The sequence below is a fragment of the Simochromis diagramma genome, unplaced genomic scaffold (genome assembly GCF_900408965.1).
Source record: "Simochromis diagramma unplaced genomic scaffold, fSimDia1.1 OVJJ01000308.1, whole genome shotgun sequence".
In the NCBI taxonomy this organism is placed as follows: domain Eukaryota; kingdom Metazoa; phylum Chordata; class Actinopteri; order Cichliformes; family Cichlidae; genus Simochromis; species Simochromis diagramma.
Genome location: NW_024386785.1, coordinates 975,967 through 994,218, shown reverse-complemented (window position 1 = coordinate 994,218; position 18,252 = coordinate 975,967). Strand labels below are relative to the sequence as shown.

Here is an 18,252-nt window from a genome sequence, read left to right as displayed (position 1 = left end):
CAAAATCAGCACAAATAATGAGATATCAAACTTTATTGAAACATTTTGAACAAACAACAACATAATGATAACACTTTGGATAAAAACAGATATAAAAAAACGAGACATCGAGATCGAAATGAAGGGTTTCCTCTCAGAGGGAAATTAAAGTCACACAGAAAAGTTTGACTTTTATCAGGACATTTTATTTTATTTATTTAATTAATTAATTTCACTTGACTTCAGCTCTTTGTGCTTAAAATTTATTTCCTATGCTTACCCGATTGGCTGTTTATTCACTTAGACTGAAACAAGAGCCAATCAAGTCACAGAATCTATCTTTTTTTGGATAGCATTTGATTTTTTTTCTTCTATGCTTACTTTTTTTGATGATCCTATGGGGGAAAGTTTAAACTGATATTTACACAATTTTTATTTGAACTGCAACAGGCTCACATTGTAAAAAGAAACCAGGAGGAATGAGTTGTAACAAGATGACTTAGAGATTTATAAAATGTGTGCATCTTTAGTGAACATGTAGTGTTTCATCATCAACCTTAAGACACATTTCCAAAGCACAGCCACATTTCAGATTGGTCGGATGTGGGTAGTATAATACTTGAAGGTTAAACTGAATGAGAGCAGCTTTCCAGGACGAGGAGGACACATAAGCACCTCATGTAGACATCATGGCTCATTCAGGATCAAATGTGATCATATTTGTGTGTCCAGTCATCCCCAGCTTATTAAAACTAACAGTGAGGATACAACTGCCCAAAGCTAAGCTGAGATCCAGCTTTCATGGCAGCGTTACCTAAGCAGAAGGTTTAGTTGAGTGTCCATCCATGAGCTCAGGTTTCCTACATTTGTAGTGTGAATATGAAATATAAAAACAGTTTGACTTCCTAAAATCAGATGAGGTCTGAGTTTGAATGAGGCTGGAGTCAGAATCAAATCTCTCTTGTTTTTTGTTCACTTGTGAATGAAACATTGCTCTGACTCACTTTCCCACAAATTTCCACAATAAAACTGCAAACGAGCATTAAACTCATCCAGGAAAACGTCTGCCTGACGTCACCTGTCTACCTGTCCTTGGCAGAGCGCAGGTCGGTGGTGATTGGGTCGTGCTGGATGGTCTGGTGCAACATCAGAGCCAATAAACCGGCTCGGTTGGTCATGGCGGTCCTCAGATTCCTCTCCTGCTCGAATAGCTCGTCCAGTTTATACCACTGACAGAGACAAAGAGAGCGTTAGAAAAGTCCAGGTGTGTCTTAATGTTAATGACGAGGCACTAAATAAAGTTTGTATGAATAGAGATACCACTCGGACTCTCTCCAGGTCGACTTCGGCGCGGCGAAGTTTCTCCCAGCAGTAATGCTTGTTGCACTTCCTCTTAGACACCCGACAGAACTCGCCGGTTGGCTCAAACACATCTTTGACCAGAGGACATCCGCACACCTCGTCTGCTGGGACCTGCAACAGGGAGTCAATAACAAAGAATCAGGAAAATGTCTGCCTGCCTTTGAGTCCAGAGCCAGGACCAGAGTCAGCACCAGCTAGTCAAGAGCCAGGACCAGAGTCGGGATCAGCTAGTCCAGAGTCGGGATCAGCTAGCTCAGAGTCAGAACCAGACTCTGCCTGACTGTCTCCAGAGTCAGGACCAAAGACTCCAGAGTCAATAAAGCGTCAGGAACATGTGTGCCTGACTCTGAGTCTCTGAGCCCAAAGTCAGGACCAGCTAGTCCTGACTTTGTACTCTTCTCCAGACTCTGAGTCCAGACTCAGGACCACATGCCACATTAAAACTGTGCAGCATCCAATTTCTGATGTTATGTCCTTTAAAGACTTGAGACAGTAAATTAACCTGAACAGAGACATGTTTTAAATATCCACAGCTGACAAGTTTTGTAAGAGCACACCAACATAATATTTTAGAGCCCACAGACATTTACTAAAATTAAAAAAAAAGTTCTTCATTGAGTTTAAGAAAGGGAGGAAAAGAGCAGCGGATTAAAGCCTTGATCGAGTCATAAGTTGTTTTCTGTAGACATAAACAAACCTTTGGATCTCTGGAGTGTTCAGGACATAAAACCTGCAGCCGCTTACAGTACGTCTTACTTTGAGGGTTGTAGACATCGCAGAATAACCTGGTGGCTCTGAGAGAGACAGAGAGACAGATGAGACACAAACAGAGGAACAGGTAAAGACACGAGGGACGGACAGGTGCACGGTCTTACCCCTCTATGCGTGTTGGATACATGGAACCAAACGATGTTTGACTCTCATACTGTCGGACAAAGAAACAGAAAGATCAGATTAAACAGTTTTCCTTGGTGCCTACATTACCCACAATTTACCTCAGAACAGCTGACTGTCATGCCACGGGATGTAAAACTAGCTGCTGTGCCATAACCACCATATGCCTGCTAATATTCTGACTTCATGTGCAGACTTAGACCAATGGTGTTAAAAGTGGAGGACCTCAGGGGTGCTAGGTTACATCAATAATCTTTTAGGGAGAACTTATTATCCTCATTTATTATTAAACTCCAGAAGAGTAGCTCTTTTAAACAGAAGATTTGAACAGCAGCATTGGGTGAATTTGCTAAAGGTCATTTTTCCAGCTGTCACTGAATTTCACTGGTTTATTGCGGCCTTTGTTCCCACATTGCTGTAATTAATTTCCTATTTGATCACCTCATTAAGGCAGCTGTAATTCATATCCAGTACAGACCCCAGGTGGACACACTTCCTGTTTCTTTAAGCTAACCTTAGCGTAGCATCGCTCCATATGACGCAGAGCCACCTTCGGATTGACGGGGTGACTGCAGGAAACACAGAAGATCTGAAAGTCTGTGTCGTCACCGTCACCCTCAGTCACCTGCAGAGACAAACAGAGAGAGGAGACTAACTAACAGCTGATCACACTAACAGCGGAGTGCACTGGGTGGCTGCGGTTGCCACAGACCTCCTCGTGCTGTTGGACTTGCTGAAGTTTGGCGTTGGCGATGATGCCTTCTAGCTCATGGAAGCGTTTCTCCATCAGCGTGAGACGCATCCTCGCCGCCTGCTGCTCTTTCCTGATCCGCTCCAGCTGTCTGCGTCCAATCTCCTCGGCAATGCAGGGACTCTGCTGCCACTGCTGGATCCTCTGAGGCAGGATCTCATAGATGCGACTGAGAGACAGAGACGAGGCGTCAAAGAACCAACAGATTTCAGAAATATGTACTGGTTCTGAGAAACCAAATTACACCAAGTTAACAGACAATGTCATGTTTGCTTTCTGCATAAGTTTGAGGTCCTGGGTGAAACCCCAGAGTACACAGTAATAAGGTGTACACGGCACCTAATACACGGCACTAGAAGTGCTGGCACAAATCACATTTTGGTGCCATCTCGGGTGGTCGTGCACAATTTTGGCGGTTTTTACCACCAATCTTTTTTACCTGCAGAAGCACAGAATATCGGATTATACAGCAAGGAGATGCTGCAACAGCTTCATGAGACTCTGGAGAAAACCTTGGAGAAAAAAATCTTGGCAGTTTCTTCCCTTTTGGTTTAACTTCTCCTCTTCAATCAGGGATGATGCAGAGCTTTTCTCTGAATAGCAACACCTATCATTTACTACAGCGGTATCTGTGACGATATCACCACCAAAACCAAAGCGGTGAGCATAATATGCTCTCGAATAGTCAGATCTATGCTAAGCAGCTGAGCTGGATGCTGTTAGGAATTGTGTGAGAAGAATGGGAAGCCAGTCAAATTCACATTAGGCAAGTCCTCTCACCTTCTCAGAGCTGCTGCACAGCAAAGTGACTGACCAGAAAAAAAAAAACAATCAATGGCGGCAATGAACGTGTTTCACCTCTGGAAAGATGACCAAAGTTTTGTATTTCAGAAATAACCTGCCAGTTTGTGTTTGGAACAAATAGTATGCACTTCTTTTTTCACGTGTAAAAAGGGTTAATGGACTCAACGGTCCAATTAGATATGGCAGCTGACTTGATACAAACTTTCTAACTTCAGCATAGAACTGCTGAATTTAGAAACTGCTGAATTCTCTGGCGGGCTTGCCGTGTCAGCCGTGTCGTGTTCACATGAACATTTAGATGATCTCAGACTCACTTGGCGGCGAGCTTCATGCCGCACTCCTCGGAGCAGTATTTGGAGTTGGCCCTCGCCGGCTCGATGCATCCTGGACCCAGACACTGCCTCAAAGCTCCACCTACTTCTTTTACTCCACCCTCTCCTGCTCGCTCACTGTGCCGCACACGCTCTCTGTGACGCTGCTTCACTTTGTGGCGCCGAGGCTTTGCCTCCTCTTTAGGAACAGACACGGACTTCTGCACGAGGACGGGTGTGTTAATGACATCATCAGTGACATCTGTGGTCAGGTGATCTAACCGCTCTCACCTTCTTCTCCGGCTTCTTCTCGTGTCTCTTCACGTGTTTCACCTTCACCGCCTTCTTCCTCAGAGAGTCGGACTGAGCATCATCCTCTTCACTGTGCCACACCTGCAACAAGAAGACGTGTCACGCACACAGAAAGTGCCTGCCTGGCAGCTGATTGGTTGGAAACACCTGCGCACACTGACCAGGTCTCTGTATCCGGCAGCTTTGTATTGCTCGTACAGCTCCAGCTCACTCTCACTGAAACCCTCCTCCTCGTCATCTTCCTCCTCTTCAGTGTGATGCCCCGGCCCTTTTCTCGACAGGCTCCGCCCCCTGGCACCGCTGCGACTCATCTCCTCATCCTTGACCCGAAGCATCTTCTGCTCAGAGAACATATGCAGAGTAAACAGCATCATTAGCACAGCAATAACGGACATCTCTCGCCGATCTTTAACAATCAGGGCGAGTTAGCAGTTCACCATCAATTTGAATCCCTTGTTAAAGGTGACACATTATGCCTTTCTTGTCATATATACCTGTATTTATAAAGTATTTTTTAATCTTACTCACTACTCAAAGCCCAGGAATCACTTGCCAACCAGTCTAAGAATACACATTTTTCCCTTGCTATGAGTGCTTGTATCAAGTCCAACAAGTTGGACCACTCACAAGCATTACATGCATGATGTCATGCGAGAAACGTCTAAAGCTAGAACAAAAGTATGGAGCAGGAAACAACCATCCTCCACTCTAAAAAGCCCCATCGCTACGGTAACCAGAGACAAAGATCCAGAACTTTAATCTCACAGTTGTAATCGATACACTGACTGATGTCAATATGTAACTCTTTTCATCTTACTGACGAATCAAAGCGCTTTAATGTTTTACTCAAAGAATCTGAAAACTATAGGAGAACTGTGTAACAGCAAAGATGGTGGGAGAAGAATGCATTTCAGGGTCAAAGTCCGAAAACTTTTAGCAGCTTCTTTAAAATCAGGTTTGAATAATGATTTTATAGAAGCTTTAAAAAAAAAAAAACAACCCAGGTTATTTGTGAAATTAAAGTTCATTTATATAATTCTTCAAGAGAACTGTTCAAATAAATGCCCAGAGGGATTTTGAGATGACTGCCAAGTGCAGAGATCTGCTCCTAGATCAGACCCGGGCATCGTATGGACCAGCAGCCACGTGTGCCATCAAAGGGAAATGGGATTCAAATTTTAAATAATTAAATAATCATGTAGTTTGTGCCATTTAAACCACCAAACAGTCTTTGATCAACTCTCCATTAGATAATGCCTTACTGATATTTTTTTTTTTATTTTTACAGTTTTGTGGGAAACTATAACACAACTTTGGTGCTTTTATTTCGAAGGCAAAAAAAAAAGAATTTACATATGTTTGTGTATGCAAGCAAATGCAGCTTTGCTGTAAATGCACTGGACGTTTATGAGATACGTGAGTTTACTCTCCCTGAAAGAGTTCAACTCACATAAAAAAAAATAATAAAGGTTCATACAGAATGTCGAGTTTTTAACGAGACATGGACGTCCAAGTATTGATTTAATAAAGTCGAAGGTTCTTATTTTGTTGAGAGCAGATTGATGAGTTAAAAGATTACAGTTTGATTCATCATTAGAAGACTAAACATGCAGAGAAATACGAGAATATGACTGATGCAGACCGGGAATAGACATCTAAATCTTTGCTAGTAAACCTTCAAAAGCAACAAGGTCTTTTTAACCGAGCTTTACACATCCAGGGACGGAGAAGTCAACACAAGCTTTGTGATTTCCTGCAGAATCACAAAAAATGCAAGGCCACACTCTGATGGGGACTTCATCAAAGAGTGATTGCTGGACTGAACAAGCAACACTAATAGAATGAGGGGGAAAAAGCATTCAAAGCATTTGAAGATGTGCTCCTCTCCAGATGAACCATAACAACACAGATCATCTGGAGCTTTATCTGAAAAACAAAGCGGACTATTTAGAGTTTTTTCCTCCTTGGGTCTGGGCGAGAGCTGTGATGACTGTGACACAGCCCAGTCACTCATCTTTGTCCATGGGATAAGGACAGAGTTTGAGACTACAGACGAGCTGGAAGCAATGCACTCGACCGGAACTCTGACAGGCAGTGTTTTTTTCCCCCACACAGGTAACTACACGCTTGGATAGGCTGAAATGGAACAAGCTGGAAGGTGTGGATGCGAGACAGAGTGACTGAAATTGGCATTTCTGCAGTGCAGTACACACCACCAGGTGTTGAGTAACCAGCACTAAAAATTAACCATGCTGCTGATGTGTTAACCAAAATAGTTAACTACATCAGGGCAGGCGCACTGAACCACAGACAGGCAGTTGCACTTTTAGAGGAGCATAAGGCTAAACATAGTGATATAAGCTACCGCATCGCTATCAGGTGGCTCAGCCTGGGCAAAGGGCAAAAAAAGAGTCTGTGACCTGAAAGGAGAAAGTGTTTTGTGAAAAGAAAGGACACTCCAGAGCTCTCAGACACAGAACATAAGGCAGATCTTGAATTTGCTGTTGACATGTTTGCATGAATGGACTAAATACAGCACTGTAAGGCAGGGGCCTGTTTACACATACAATGTACAGCCCGATGAAGGCTTTCATAAAAAAGTTTCATCAGAGAGCGACATTCTTACTGACATGCCAACAGTGAAAGAAGCCATAACATCAGCTTATCGCTTCAGATGGTACTCATGTTAGGAGTCCTGCATGATGAGTTTTCAAGGCAATCTGAAGACTTCAAAACAGTTACGAGTGAATTGTCCTCAGCTGCAGTGTTGATCATGCATCCAGTGAACTCAGTGGCCTGCAGTCTGATTCGCTGCTAGCAGAGCACTTCAAGTCAGTGTCACTGCTGGGTTTTTATTCTTCTCTCAAAGAGGAGAACTTTGCACACATAAGGACACATACTCAGAAGATGTTAGCTCTCTTAAAGCTAAGATCCACCTTTAAATGTAAACAAACATTTTCACTGAGGAAGCTTAACAAATCCTGATACAGATGCTCTCAGCAACAGTCACCTGTCTGCCGTGCTTTGCATTCCCAGCTCAGACACTGAACCAAACTTTGAAATCAACTGGTCAAGCTTAAAAAGGCTAGAGTTCTCTCCCCGAAGAACAGAAAAAACCTGAAAATCTGCAGATGAAATAATTAAACTACAGGAAAAACAGCAACAACTTTGCATATCTTTGAAATTCTCTGGTTTCTCATGTGGCCACTTGGGAAAATGATTTGCCCACCTGCTCCAGAATGAATCCTCAGATCTACAGTGACTATAAGATTGTAGATGCATCACCCCTAAAGCAAAGAAGCCCAACAACAGAAAAACCAGGAAATACGAACCATTTATGTGAAATAAAAATTCTGTAATATTCATCCTCTAACTAGATGCAACATGGAAATCAAAGATGAATTCTGCTGCATCATTTCCACATTTAAAGTGAACTTTTCTAGCAGTTACCAAAGTGCTGCAGTATACATTTCACCTGTTTGATTAACATTTTAGGAAACTACAAAACTCTGATGTGTATATTTGATTTGTTCTGTCATTGATTTAAATAACCAGCATTAACTACCTTTTGTCAGAGTTACCTGTGTGCTGCTCCAGTCCTTCCTGGTTGAACAAAACAGGAAATAGAGGGTGGAGCTGGTTAAAATGCAGAGGGGTAGCAAATGGACCAAACCACTCGCTGTGACAGCACGGGGGGTGGGGGATCTGTGTACCGAGTTTAGTTATTGTCTCTGTGGTTTTTCCCCTTTGTGTTTAACAGGCGTTACTTTGCTGCGTTCAGTCCTCGCTCTTCTGGTTAGACCAGTTCTTCTTTTGTTATCTTTTTCTGAGCAGTGCTCTGTTCAGCTGACCTTCTTTATGGACACAGCTATTTGCTAACCTCGACTTTTTCCTTCCTTTGTTGTTTTAATGTGACTTTGTGATCGCCTGGGTTAAATAAACACCCAGCTTGCAGTTGAACTACCTGTGTCTGTAGTTTGACTGAAAGTCTCCAACATTTTTTGTCTTTTTCTCCCTCAAGTCTTAAAAAAAAAAAGAACTGGATCAATTTCCTACCACAACTTGAACCTGAAAAAAAGACGCTTTTAAAGGTTCTTGAAACCATGAAATCATTTACAAAGATTTGCAAGGCTAAAGCTTTTGCCCTGACTTTACAGTTTCAGTTATACAGTGTACCTTGAACTCTTGAACCTCTTTTAAATGTGTCATTCCTCTGCTACCCTGTGCTGGTCAGTGTTTACGGCCTGACTCACTCATTTACAAAAGCAAATATGAAGGATCGCTGCTGCCAAGACTGCGTGCAGCCAAAGCTCAGCAACATGGCGATTCATCAGTCCCAGTCAGGCTGCAGTAATGTTTTGCTATGGTGGGCCAAGAGTGCCAAAATGAATTAATCAAATACATCAGTAAATAATTAATTAAATATGTCAATAATTAATGACTATTAAAAATATTAATTAACTGATTAATTGTGACAGCAATTACTTAGATAAATTCATAATTAATTAAATATGTATTTAATTAATTTTAATTGGAAATAAAAATCTAATAATTTATTAAATGATAAGATAAGATAAGAAGATAAGAAGAAGAAGACAAGAACAATGAAAGGCAGTTCGGCATCTCTCCATTAGCAGTATGTAGATTTTTTACATTAAAATTGCTTTAGAATAAAAGATAAAAGATACATAGATATATACACCTGTATACAAGTTATATATGCTGTAAGGTGCATTGCAAAGGAGCAGGTGCAATATAAGGTACAATGTAATCTTTGGTAGTGCACATTGAGTAAGAGGTTGGTTGCATTATTATAATAAATTATATTAATTAGACCTGCTATTAATTATGATAAAGACGGTTCATAAATAGAATATTTAAAAGTAACAAATTAAAATTGAATGAATTATGTATATATTTATATATATACTCCCACCATCCAAAGACATGCAGCTTGTGGGGATAGGTTAATTGGATAATCCAAATTGTCACTAGGTGTGAATGTGCAAATGAGTGTGAATGGTTGTCTGTCCTTGTGTGTTAGCCCTGCGACAGACTGGCGACCTGTCCAGGGTGTACCCTGCCTCTCGCCCTATGACAGCTGGGATAGGCTCCAGCGCCCCCCGCGACCCTGAAAAGGATAAGCGGAAGCGAATGGATGGATGGATGTATATATTTACTTAATATATGATGCATTTAATAAGTTAGTTAACCCTTTAAGACCTACCATAGAACCAAGTCTGCCAGAGCTTACTTTATATTTTTACATGCTGTAGTGCCATTTTTGGGAGCATTTCAAGTTGCTATACATCAATACAACTGTTATAGCCCATATTTTAATAATGTGTATGCATTAAGTCCATAGTAACTACATTAATTGCAAAAAAGTGCAATAAACTACAAAAAAATTGAAAATTGTTTTTGGTTTTTTTTACATATATTTCTACTTGGAGAAATTTAAGAGGCTTATCCCTCAAAACTTTAAATACAAAAAAGTTGCAAAAAATAGTTTACAACAGGAAATTTATTTTGAGTGTCTTCATAGTTTTATTTTTGAGATACACCAATTTTTATATACTGCAGGAAAAACGAAAAACAATCCTATGATGCAAATTTGCAAAGAAAACAGCAGGTGCATCAAAATAAACTATTTCCAGCTGTGCAATTCGAGTTCTAAGCATCCCAGCAACTATTCAGAAAAGCATAAAGTCAAACATGACTTATAAAAACACCAGTATAGGCTCTTAAGGCCTACAAGTAAAAAACTACATTTTCCGCGAAAATGACGTCACTTCCGGTTTCGGGCAGGAAATGGCGGACATGCGATCGTTCACGCTGACGTCTGTTTCAATGTGGGAAGTGTTACGAACAGCTGATCGGATCGGCAAAGCGTGTTTCTGGAATATTATGTTGTTGTTCCTGCAAGCGCTTTTTATGCAATTTTTGCAAAGATTTATGTGGAAGGAAACCGTGACTTAGGACAAGCTGATGGCATAAGATGTGAGTACAACTCCTCCGGTTTCATATGCAAAAAAAATTATTGCGCTAGCTTATGCAGTTGCAGTGCTACCGGGATTTAAAAATAGTTACGCAAAAAAGAGCGTGCCCGCTCCGACCGGCTTCAAAGGGTTAATGATGGAGTTCTTTAAGTCATTTTGGCACTTGTGGCCCTTCATAAGAAAGTAACCAGCTATGTTATTAGTATTCTGCAATTAGACAAAAAAATGTAATGAAACTGTCTACTGGTGACCTGCTGTGGTTTTGACTGTTAAATTTTCTCATGTATGAGCACCGGCTGTAGCGCTGTGAAGACATGACATGTGTAAGTGTAAAACAAAGCGCGCACACACACACAAATATGGAGCAGTTTAATCCTGATGTATCTATTGTTACCCGAATGAGCTTTAAAACATGACGTCTTCCCCCTGAACAGCACATTTAAACAGACACTAACAGTTCCAGATATATCACGGTCCAAGAAGATGGAACTGGGATACGACAGGAGCAGACGATCACTGTCTGCCTCAGTTTCAGGGATTTTTATTTCCCTCCACTCGCACATTTTCACTGTAACATTTTAACAGCATTCATTATTATGACAATGAGGTTTATTCACGTACCCGGGCTCGGACCTCACACTGCCGGAGGCGGCACTTCTGTCTGATTTTGTTCGGGCCTCCAAACTTCTTCATGTCTTTACAGAAGTCGCACTGAGCGCAGTCCTCCGTCCTCAGGCAGGCGTCACACTCTCCACACATCCTCGCCGAACGCTTGATCTGGAAAAACGAACAAGGAAACCGAAGCGCTATGAACGGCATCGACACTCCAAGTCTCCCGCGAAAACCCGGATTGTGGCTGGAGCTTCATCCTAAGCACTTAAAGGACTTAAAAGTTTGAAAATTCATATGTAAGAGCAGCTAAAATCGTCAGCTGATGGATACAGAAAGGAAGAAGTTGAAGGTTAAGATACTTTAACTAGTAGCAGGTAAAAGTTAGTTTGACCCTCTGAGGTGTAAGTCAGCCTAACCCCAGCCTGAGCAGTTAAAGTGCTGGCTGAACTGTGTCATGTGATCTCTTGGGTACCTGTGAGCCCCGCCTCTTGTCAGTCTTCTGTTGGGGGGTGGAGCTTCCATCTCCATCAGTTTTATCATCTCTCTCCGGCTCCGACTCTCTCTCCTCCTTCATCTTCTTCTGACGGTATTTAATCTCCAGCGATGAGTCTCTGTCTGCAGACAACACGACGCACAGATCACAGCTTTAACACCTGAAGAGGACCAACTGTGCTCTTCAACAGCTCGAGGTTTTTATTCTGAGACTGGAGAAACATTACAGGATTTATAGTTTAAAAATCTCCTTCACGTTAAAGTGGCTCTTTTGATCAGCTTGTCCTGTACAAACCAGTTTTTCTCATCTGTGGAACATTGGCCATCTCAAATACACTGCACAAAAAAGTCATAGGAGACACAACAGATGTCAATGGGAGAAAAAATTATGGTGCTGGATATCTGATAAAACTGGGTAATGTGTAAGGAATAAAAGGATTGGGGGGGGTGTCCTCTCAGATCTGGACCCGGACATCACTGATCTCCTGGACAGTCTGAAGTGCAACCTGGCAGATGGGCAGAAGCATGATGTCCCAGAGGTGTCCTAATGGATTTATGTCAGTCAAATATAGGGACAGTCAATGGTATCAATTCATTCATCCTCCTGGAGCTGCCTGCATGCTCTCACCACATGAGGTTGGGCATTGTCGTGCAGTAAGAGGAACCCAGGATCCTCTGCACCACTGTAGGGTCTGACAGTGGGTCCAAGGATTTACTGGCCTGTAGAGGTCTGTGCATCCCTCCATGGATAAGACTCCACAGACCATCACTGATAAGCAGTGAGTGCAGGAGCCTCAGACATTGACACCAGTGCTCTACAGGAGGTCATTTTGTAGCTCTGACAGTGCCCATCCTGTTCCTCCGTGCACAAAGGAGCAGATACCAGTGCTGCTGATGGGTTTCTAGTCCCTATCCAGCTCTCCGAGAGTCACTGTAAGTCTCCTGGAATCTCCTCCATGCTCCTGAGACTGTGCTGGGAGTCACAGCAGACCTTCTGGCAATGGCACGTATTAAATGTGCAACTTCTGTAGGGTCCAGATTAGGGCTGTGCGATACGACCAAAATCTCATATCCCAATATAAGACATTTATTGTCCCGACAACGAGATTTATCACAAAAATTTTACATTTTCTGTAAATTCTGTGAACTGGGCCACTCGACTCGCGTGAAGAGTTTTCAGCTGGGCGTCGTGTAGCTGGAGTCGAGTTTTCTTTGTGAGTATTTATTACTCGTGCTGCGGGGAAAGCCTGTTCTAAGGTTTATTTTTTTAGCGTCTCATCTGTAAACACTCTGCATACTATTTCACATGATTCAGTTTATTTTGAAAAATCTCAACAGGATCTTCAGCTTTATTGTGAAAGGTCTATGTGGAAAATAAACAAGCGGACGGCGGAGCCATCGTTGTTGGTAACGACAACGCATAAAAACAGTCGCTTGTCCGTCTGTAGTGTGGTTATATGAAAATATAAGAGAAAGAGAGAACTTTAAGAAATTCTACAGTGACCATCAAAACGATTAAAAAATATTGCCATAAACTGTTTATTTTGGGACACCACGGAACAAACGATAGCTCCTCTAGTGCACCTGTTGTTAGTTTCATTAGTTTCTTAGTTGCCCCTTTGGGGATAAATAAAGTCTCTCTGATTCTGATTAACACCAGAGCAGCTGAAACTGATTCACGACCTCTTGTGCTCCTTAAGTGACCACATCAATATCCCAGAGGTTTGATGCTAAACCTCTGAGCAGTGTATATATGACACAAAATGAGAAAAACTATAAAAAATCCCCTTTAAGCTAGTTTAAAGAGGATTTCTGTAAATGAATTCAGTCTTAAAGCAAATATTCAGAGGTCTATTTTTATCAGTGGACTAATACACATTATGTTTTCTTCCAGCTCAGAGAGGAGGGACACTGACTTCTGCAGGGCGGGCAGTACCACACTCTGATGGCTTTGGCTGCCTTCTCCGAAACTCCAATACAGTCTCCATGAAACCACTCCGTGCAGCTGTCGCACCCTCTGACGGACACACAGACAGACAGGTTAGGGTTAACAGCTGTGTTTGTTTGTTTATTGTTTACAGATAAATAAATAAAGTCTGTTACATCATGAAGCAGTTGATATCTGGTTTCCTGCAGACACAGTAAACCGGAGCGCTCATGGTGTCCATGGGAAATCTGCCCCGTCCTCCTCCTCCGTCACCTTCTTCACCTCCCTCCACTTTTCCTCCTCTTCCTCCCCCCTCCTCCCCTTCCTCCCCCTCCTCCTCATCCGGGGCTCGCTCTGCTCCTGCAGCCTCTTCAGACTGACAAACAAACAAGAAACACACAAACCTGAAAAGAGTTCAGCATCAGAGATCTCACTCCGTTTTACTACAAAGAGGATTCGTGTTCTGTGTTCATCGTGACAGACCAGCAACAGCAGCACCAACACAAACTGGAGTAGCCCACGTTACTGGTTGGTCCACATTGTTCTGACGGTGCCCCCCTCAGAGCATCGCAGCCTGCAGAGCTGTGTGTGGCACCAGCAGACTGCTCTGTGTTGTGCTTACCTGAGCAGATTATCCAGAGTCTTTTTTGGCTTCCTGGCTTCAAACAGGGCTAAACTTTATTAATATAAGACATATTCTCCAGCCTTACTGACCAAAGTACCCACATCCTTTAGCCCTTTTAATACTAAATTACAGTACAGTGCTTTTCCTGTAACACTCATACCACTGGGTTGTCTGCAGCAGCTGTTAGTCTGCACTACAAACCCTAAAAAGTGAAATGTAAATAAAAACAGAATGCAAATGACTTACAAATATCATAAACCCAGATTTTATTCACAACAGTGAATAAACTGTTTAGACTGAGACATTTTACTATTTCATCTAATATTTTGAACATTTTGCAACCAGTCAGATTTAACTGGGAACATGTCAGTAACATGTTTGGGTATAAAAAGAGCCTCGCAGAGGGGCCGCGTTTCACTCTTCAGAGTTACACTTTCAGAATAATGCTGCTCAACATAAATATTCCATCATCTGCAGTCCGTAATATCATCAGATAATCTGAAGAAATCTCTGTGTGCAGTGGACAAGGCCAAAAATTGGATGCCTGTGATGTTCAGACCCACAAATCTCCTCTGAGCCAAAGCTGGACTGAGACAGTGGAAAAACTGATCTGAGGTCAGCAGTATCAACATTTTAAATTATTTCTGGAAAATATGGACGCCATGTCCCTCGGACTAAGGAGGAGCGGGACCATCCAGCCTGTTATCAGCGCTCAGTTCAAAAGCCTAATTTAATAGTCGACTCGATGTTTGAAGCTTTGTAAGATCCTGAAAGACGCAGGAATAAGTAGCAGGATTTAAGAGTGTAATAACGGACTGAAACAGAAGATGGCAGCACTGCATGTACAAGGATGCCAGCTGCCGTCAAATACCGAAGAAGAAGAAATTCAGGGGCCCCATTTGTAGGCTGATTATGGTCATGTCCAAATTCATGGGCTGCATCCTCCTGAGGACACATTTGTAGACCGATTATGTCACAGCGACGAAGGCTGTCCAAATTCGAAGACTCCTCCAAACGTGGCCGACAAATGCATCCTTCATTTCCCCAGATTTGAAGGATGGGTCGGGTGTATCCATCGTGGCCCAACCTATCCCAGAATTCATAGCGCAGCCCAGCCAATTCCAGTTTCCAACAATGGCGGCAGCTACTTAGTTTTAATATTACTCTTATTACTCTGTCTGGGTCACAAAATAAACGTTTAACATATTTCCAGGCGAGAATGTAGCTGTGTAAACTTCAAATATCTGCTCGGTTTATCAAGACATCACATATTTGTAAAAGTGCTCCGACATTTTCGGAGACGTCTGTTACCCACCAGCTCGATAGCTAACCGGGGTTCAAGGCTCACTAGAGCCGCTGAGAACACCGGACTCCCAGTACATCGTTTTCACCCCTGCGATCTTTCACTACTCAGGTTAAGCATAACCTTTAAGTCAGTTAAATAACTTAAAAATGTTATCGTTTGGCTTTTTTCAGTCTTTTATTAGTTCCTGAGTAAATCGGTTTAGCTGAGATTAAAGTTATAGTTTTCACACAGCTGAATAAACGTCACACAGAAAACTGATTAAACAGAAGTGTGAGATGGTCAAATTTACTCCAATGTCCTGTTATATATTAGATAGCAAGGAGCAGACGGCTGAGTTTATTAAACTTCACTGAGACAATCTGCAAATTTCATTAAAAGTTTAATAACCCATCATCTTGTCTTTATTTTTAGTTAGCACATACCTTAAACACTTCAAGCTGTGAGCTAATGATAGTTATATAAGCACAGATGCTGGTGCATGAAGCTGTAAATTTTATGTCCAATGGATGCATGATCTGATCAGTCGACTAATCGCAAAAATAATCGTTTGTGGCAGCCTCGTGAAAACCAGAAATACAACAAAGAAGATGCGGGAGGGGACTGGGAATCTATCCTACCTCACAAATCATCCTACCCGTTGTTTCTGCGCATTCGCGTAACACAACTCCCAAATTTACATAATTTTTAACCCATTGTGAACATTTATTATGGTTTGGATTAGTCATAAGTCGCTGTCAAATTATAATACGTGTAGGACGATTTCTCAGAACAGCGGCACTGCTGAGCAGCTAGAAACCCACTCCCCCTGAGGAACCTGGATTCAGAAGAAACGTGACAGGAAACTCCAGACCCGGTTCAGGACCTAAAAATACTCCTCTGAGACCTGCGGATCCTGGACTAGATTACTACTGAGACTGTGGAGCGGCTTTTATTTGGAAAATATAAAAAAATCTAGATCTCATCAGACCAGTTTCAGGTCTAAGAACAGTTTTATTTAATACACCTGGATTAAACCCCAGAGACCAAAGTCCAGACACAAAACCAGGACCCGGAGGCTCATTCGATCTGTTTATAACTCAACAATATCCACAAAAACAAGGCGCAGTCTGTTATCGCACTAAGCCTGTGTTACATTGGTCTACAGTGTCCACACAAATTCATTCACATCAATTAAGACATCACTGTCTGTTTAACATTAATAACTAATATTTCCCTGTCCGAGCCACCAAAGGTGTGCAGAAGCAAAGACTGCACACAACGACATCAGACTGACAGTGTGGTGTGTTACTCATTTTACCTCTTTATTTGCATCATGAATTGATTGTGGGAAGTAACTGCAAGGTAAAGGAAAACAGAAGCATGTGAAACAGACGAGCCTGCATTAAAACCACTAAAGTGTCCTTTAAAAAACCCGCCTGGTGACACCTGAAACCCGCCACCGTGCAGTGATTTAACAGCTGATTTCTCCACATGCAGCCTGCACGAACCACGTGACAGCATCTCCAGTCCTCCCTGATCACCAGCTTTAACCTCCTGCAGGAGCAGAGCTCTCCTCACGCCTCTGCTGCTCCGCTCCGACCAGACTCCGTTTACTTTTCTGCAGATTTTAGCCGCGTTTAGGCTGCAGGATGGAGAAAAAGGGAGCTGCTCCTCTCTTCTCCTCCATCAGTACAACGTGACAAACAAACCCGGACTCACCATGAGCTGCTGCAGCTGCTGTGAATTCACAGAAGAAGAAGGAGAAGGAGGAGAAGAAGAGTCGCTTCTCCGGTTGAAGCTGCAGCCTCTCGCTCGTTTTACAAGCTCACCAAAAATCTGCAAAAATCTCTTTGTGTCCGCATCATTATTGTTTTCCTCTTCTGTAGTTTTGACCGAGGAGCACAAACGGCGTGTGTGTGTCGCCACCTGCTGGAGGGGAGGCTGTGACATTAGAACACGCGTTTGGGTTTTTGGAGGTAATTTAAGCCTGCAGACAAGACCGTGAAGACTGAGAGGTACCAAAGTGCAGGGAGCTGCAGTGACTCAGGTCTGAAGGGTCACATGACACTTTACACGAGAATAAAACTGATCTCTGATGTTTGGACTCCAGTCTGTGAACACAGCGATAACACAGTGAACAGGTTTCTCAGGAGCAATCCTTCCTCAGGTCTACAGGAGGAAAACAGGCTGTATAAATCATGTGAATGAGCATGCACATGTGTTTGTTGTTTTTAAATGATTGACACCTGTCCCAGCTGCTACTGCGACACGTATTAATTATTAATTATTAATTTATGGCTCACTTGTGAGCAGCTTGTGACTGTTTTGGTCTGAAATCTTCTGATGTTGTTTAATAGAAACAATCATAAACTCGAGACTCGGCTCTTTGCAGCTTTCCTTTCACACCATTGGGCTGTTTCATCATGAAGTGCAGTTCTCGCTGCGTCCAGCAGGTGGCAGCAGTGAAGCACATTCAAGCCTCCGCCGGCAGCTCAACATCTGCTGAAACATCTGGAATTACTCCTGAGTCCTGCAGCAGCTGCAGATTTCACAAATGCCGACCTCATGAAGCGATTTCTAATGGATTCCAGTTAATAAGCTTCACTTTTTTCTAAAAGTTTCTGCTTGTTTTTATTTTAATTATCAAAACATCTGCTTCGTTTTGCTTTTGGTAAACACAGCAGTGCTGCCACAGCATCACTTCAGTCATTCTTTATTTTTAAGCATTTTTATATTTTATAATGTCAATAAAAAGTTCCCAGAAAAAGAAATAATTTATTTCTAATTGTAAACATGTTTTAAATTATTATGAACACTTTAATATCTGATTAATAATAATCATTGGAATTTAAAAAAAAAAAAAAAAAAAGTAATTTCATTACACCAGAAATTGCAATCA

At 42.1% G+C, this 18,252-nt stretch overlaps 1 protein-coding gene across 1 annotated transcript; it reads right to left on the bottom strand.

Annotated features, from left to right (window-relative positions):
- Nucleotides 1-15: 15 nt before the first annotated feature.
- On the bottom strand, nucleotides 16-17,475 carry cxxc1a (CXXC finger protein 1a). Its single transcript, XM_040022654.1, has 14 exons — nucleotides 17,073-17,475; nucleotides 13,620-13,819; nucleotides 13,433-13,533; nucleotides 11,497-11,639; nucleotides 11,034-11,189; nucleotides 4,575-4,751; nucleotides 4,393-4,494; nucleotides 4,105-4,322; nucleotides 2,948-3,155; nucleotides 2,750-2,860; nucleotides 2,217-2,266; nucleotides 2,039-2,135; nucleotides 1,300-1,452; nucleotides 16-1,208 (listed from the first exon to the last, which is right to left on the bottom strand). Exons 1-14 carry the CDS (start codon nucleotides 17,301-17,303, stop codon nucleotides 1,062-1,064), a joined length of 2,094 nt encoding a protein of 697 aa, XP_039878588.1. The 5' UTR covers nucleotides 17,304-17,475; the 3' UTR covers nucleotides 16-1,061.
- Between the last annotated feature and the right edge of the window lie 777 nt (nucleotides 17,476-18,252).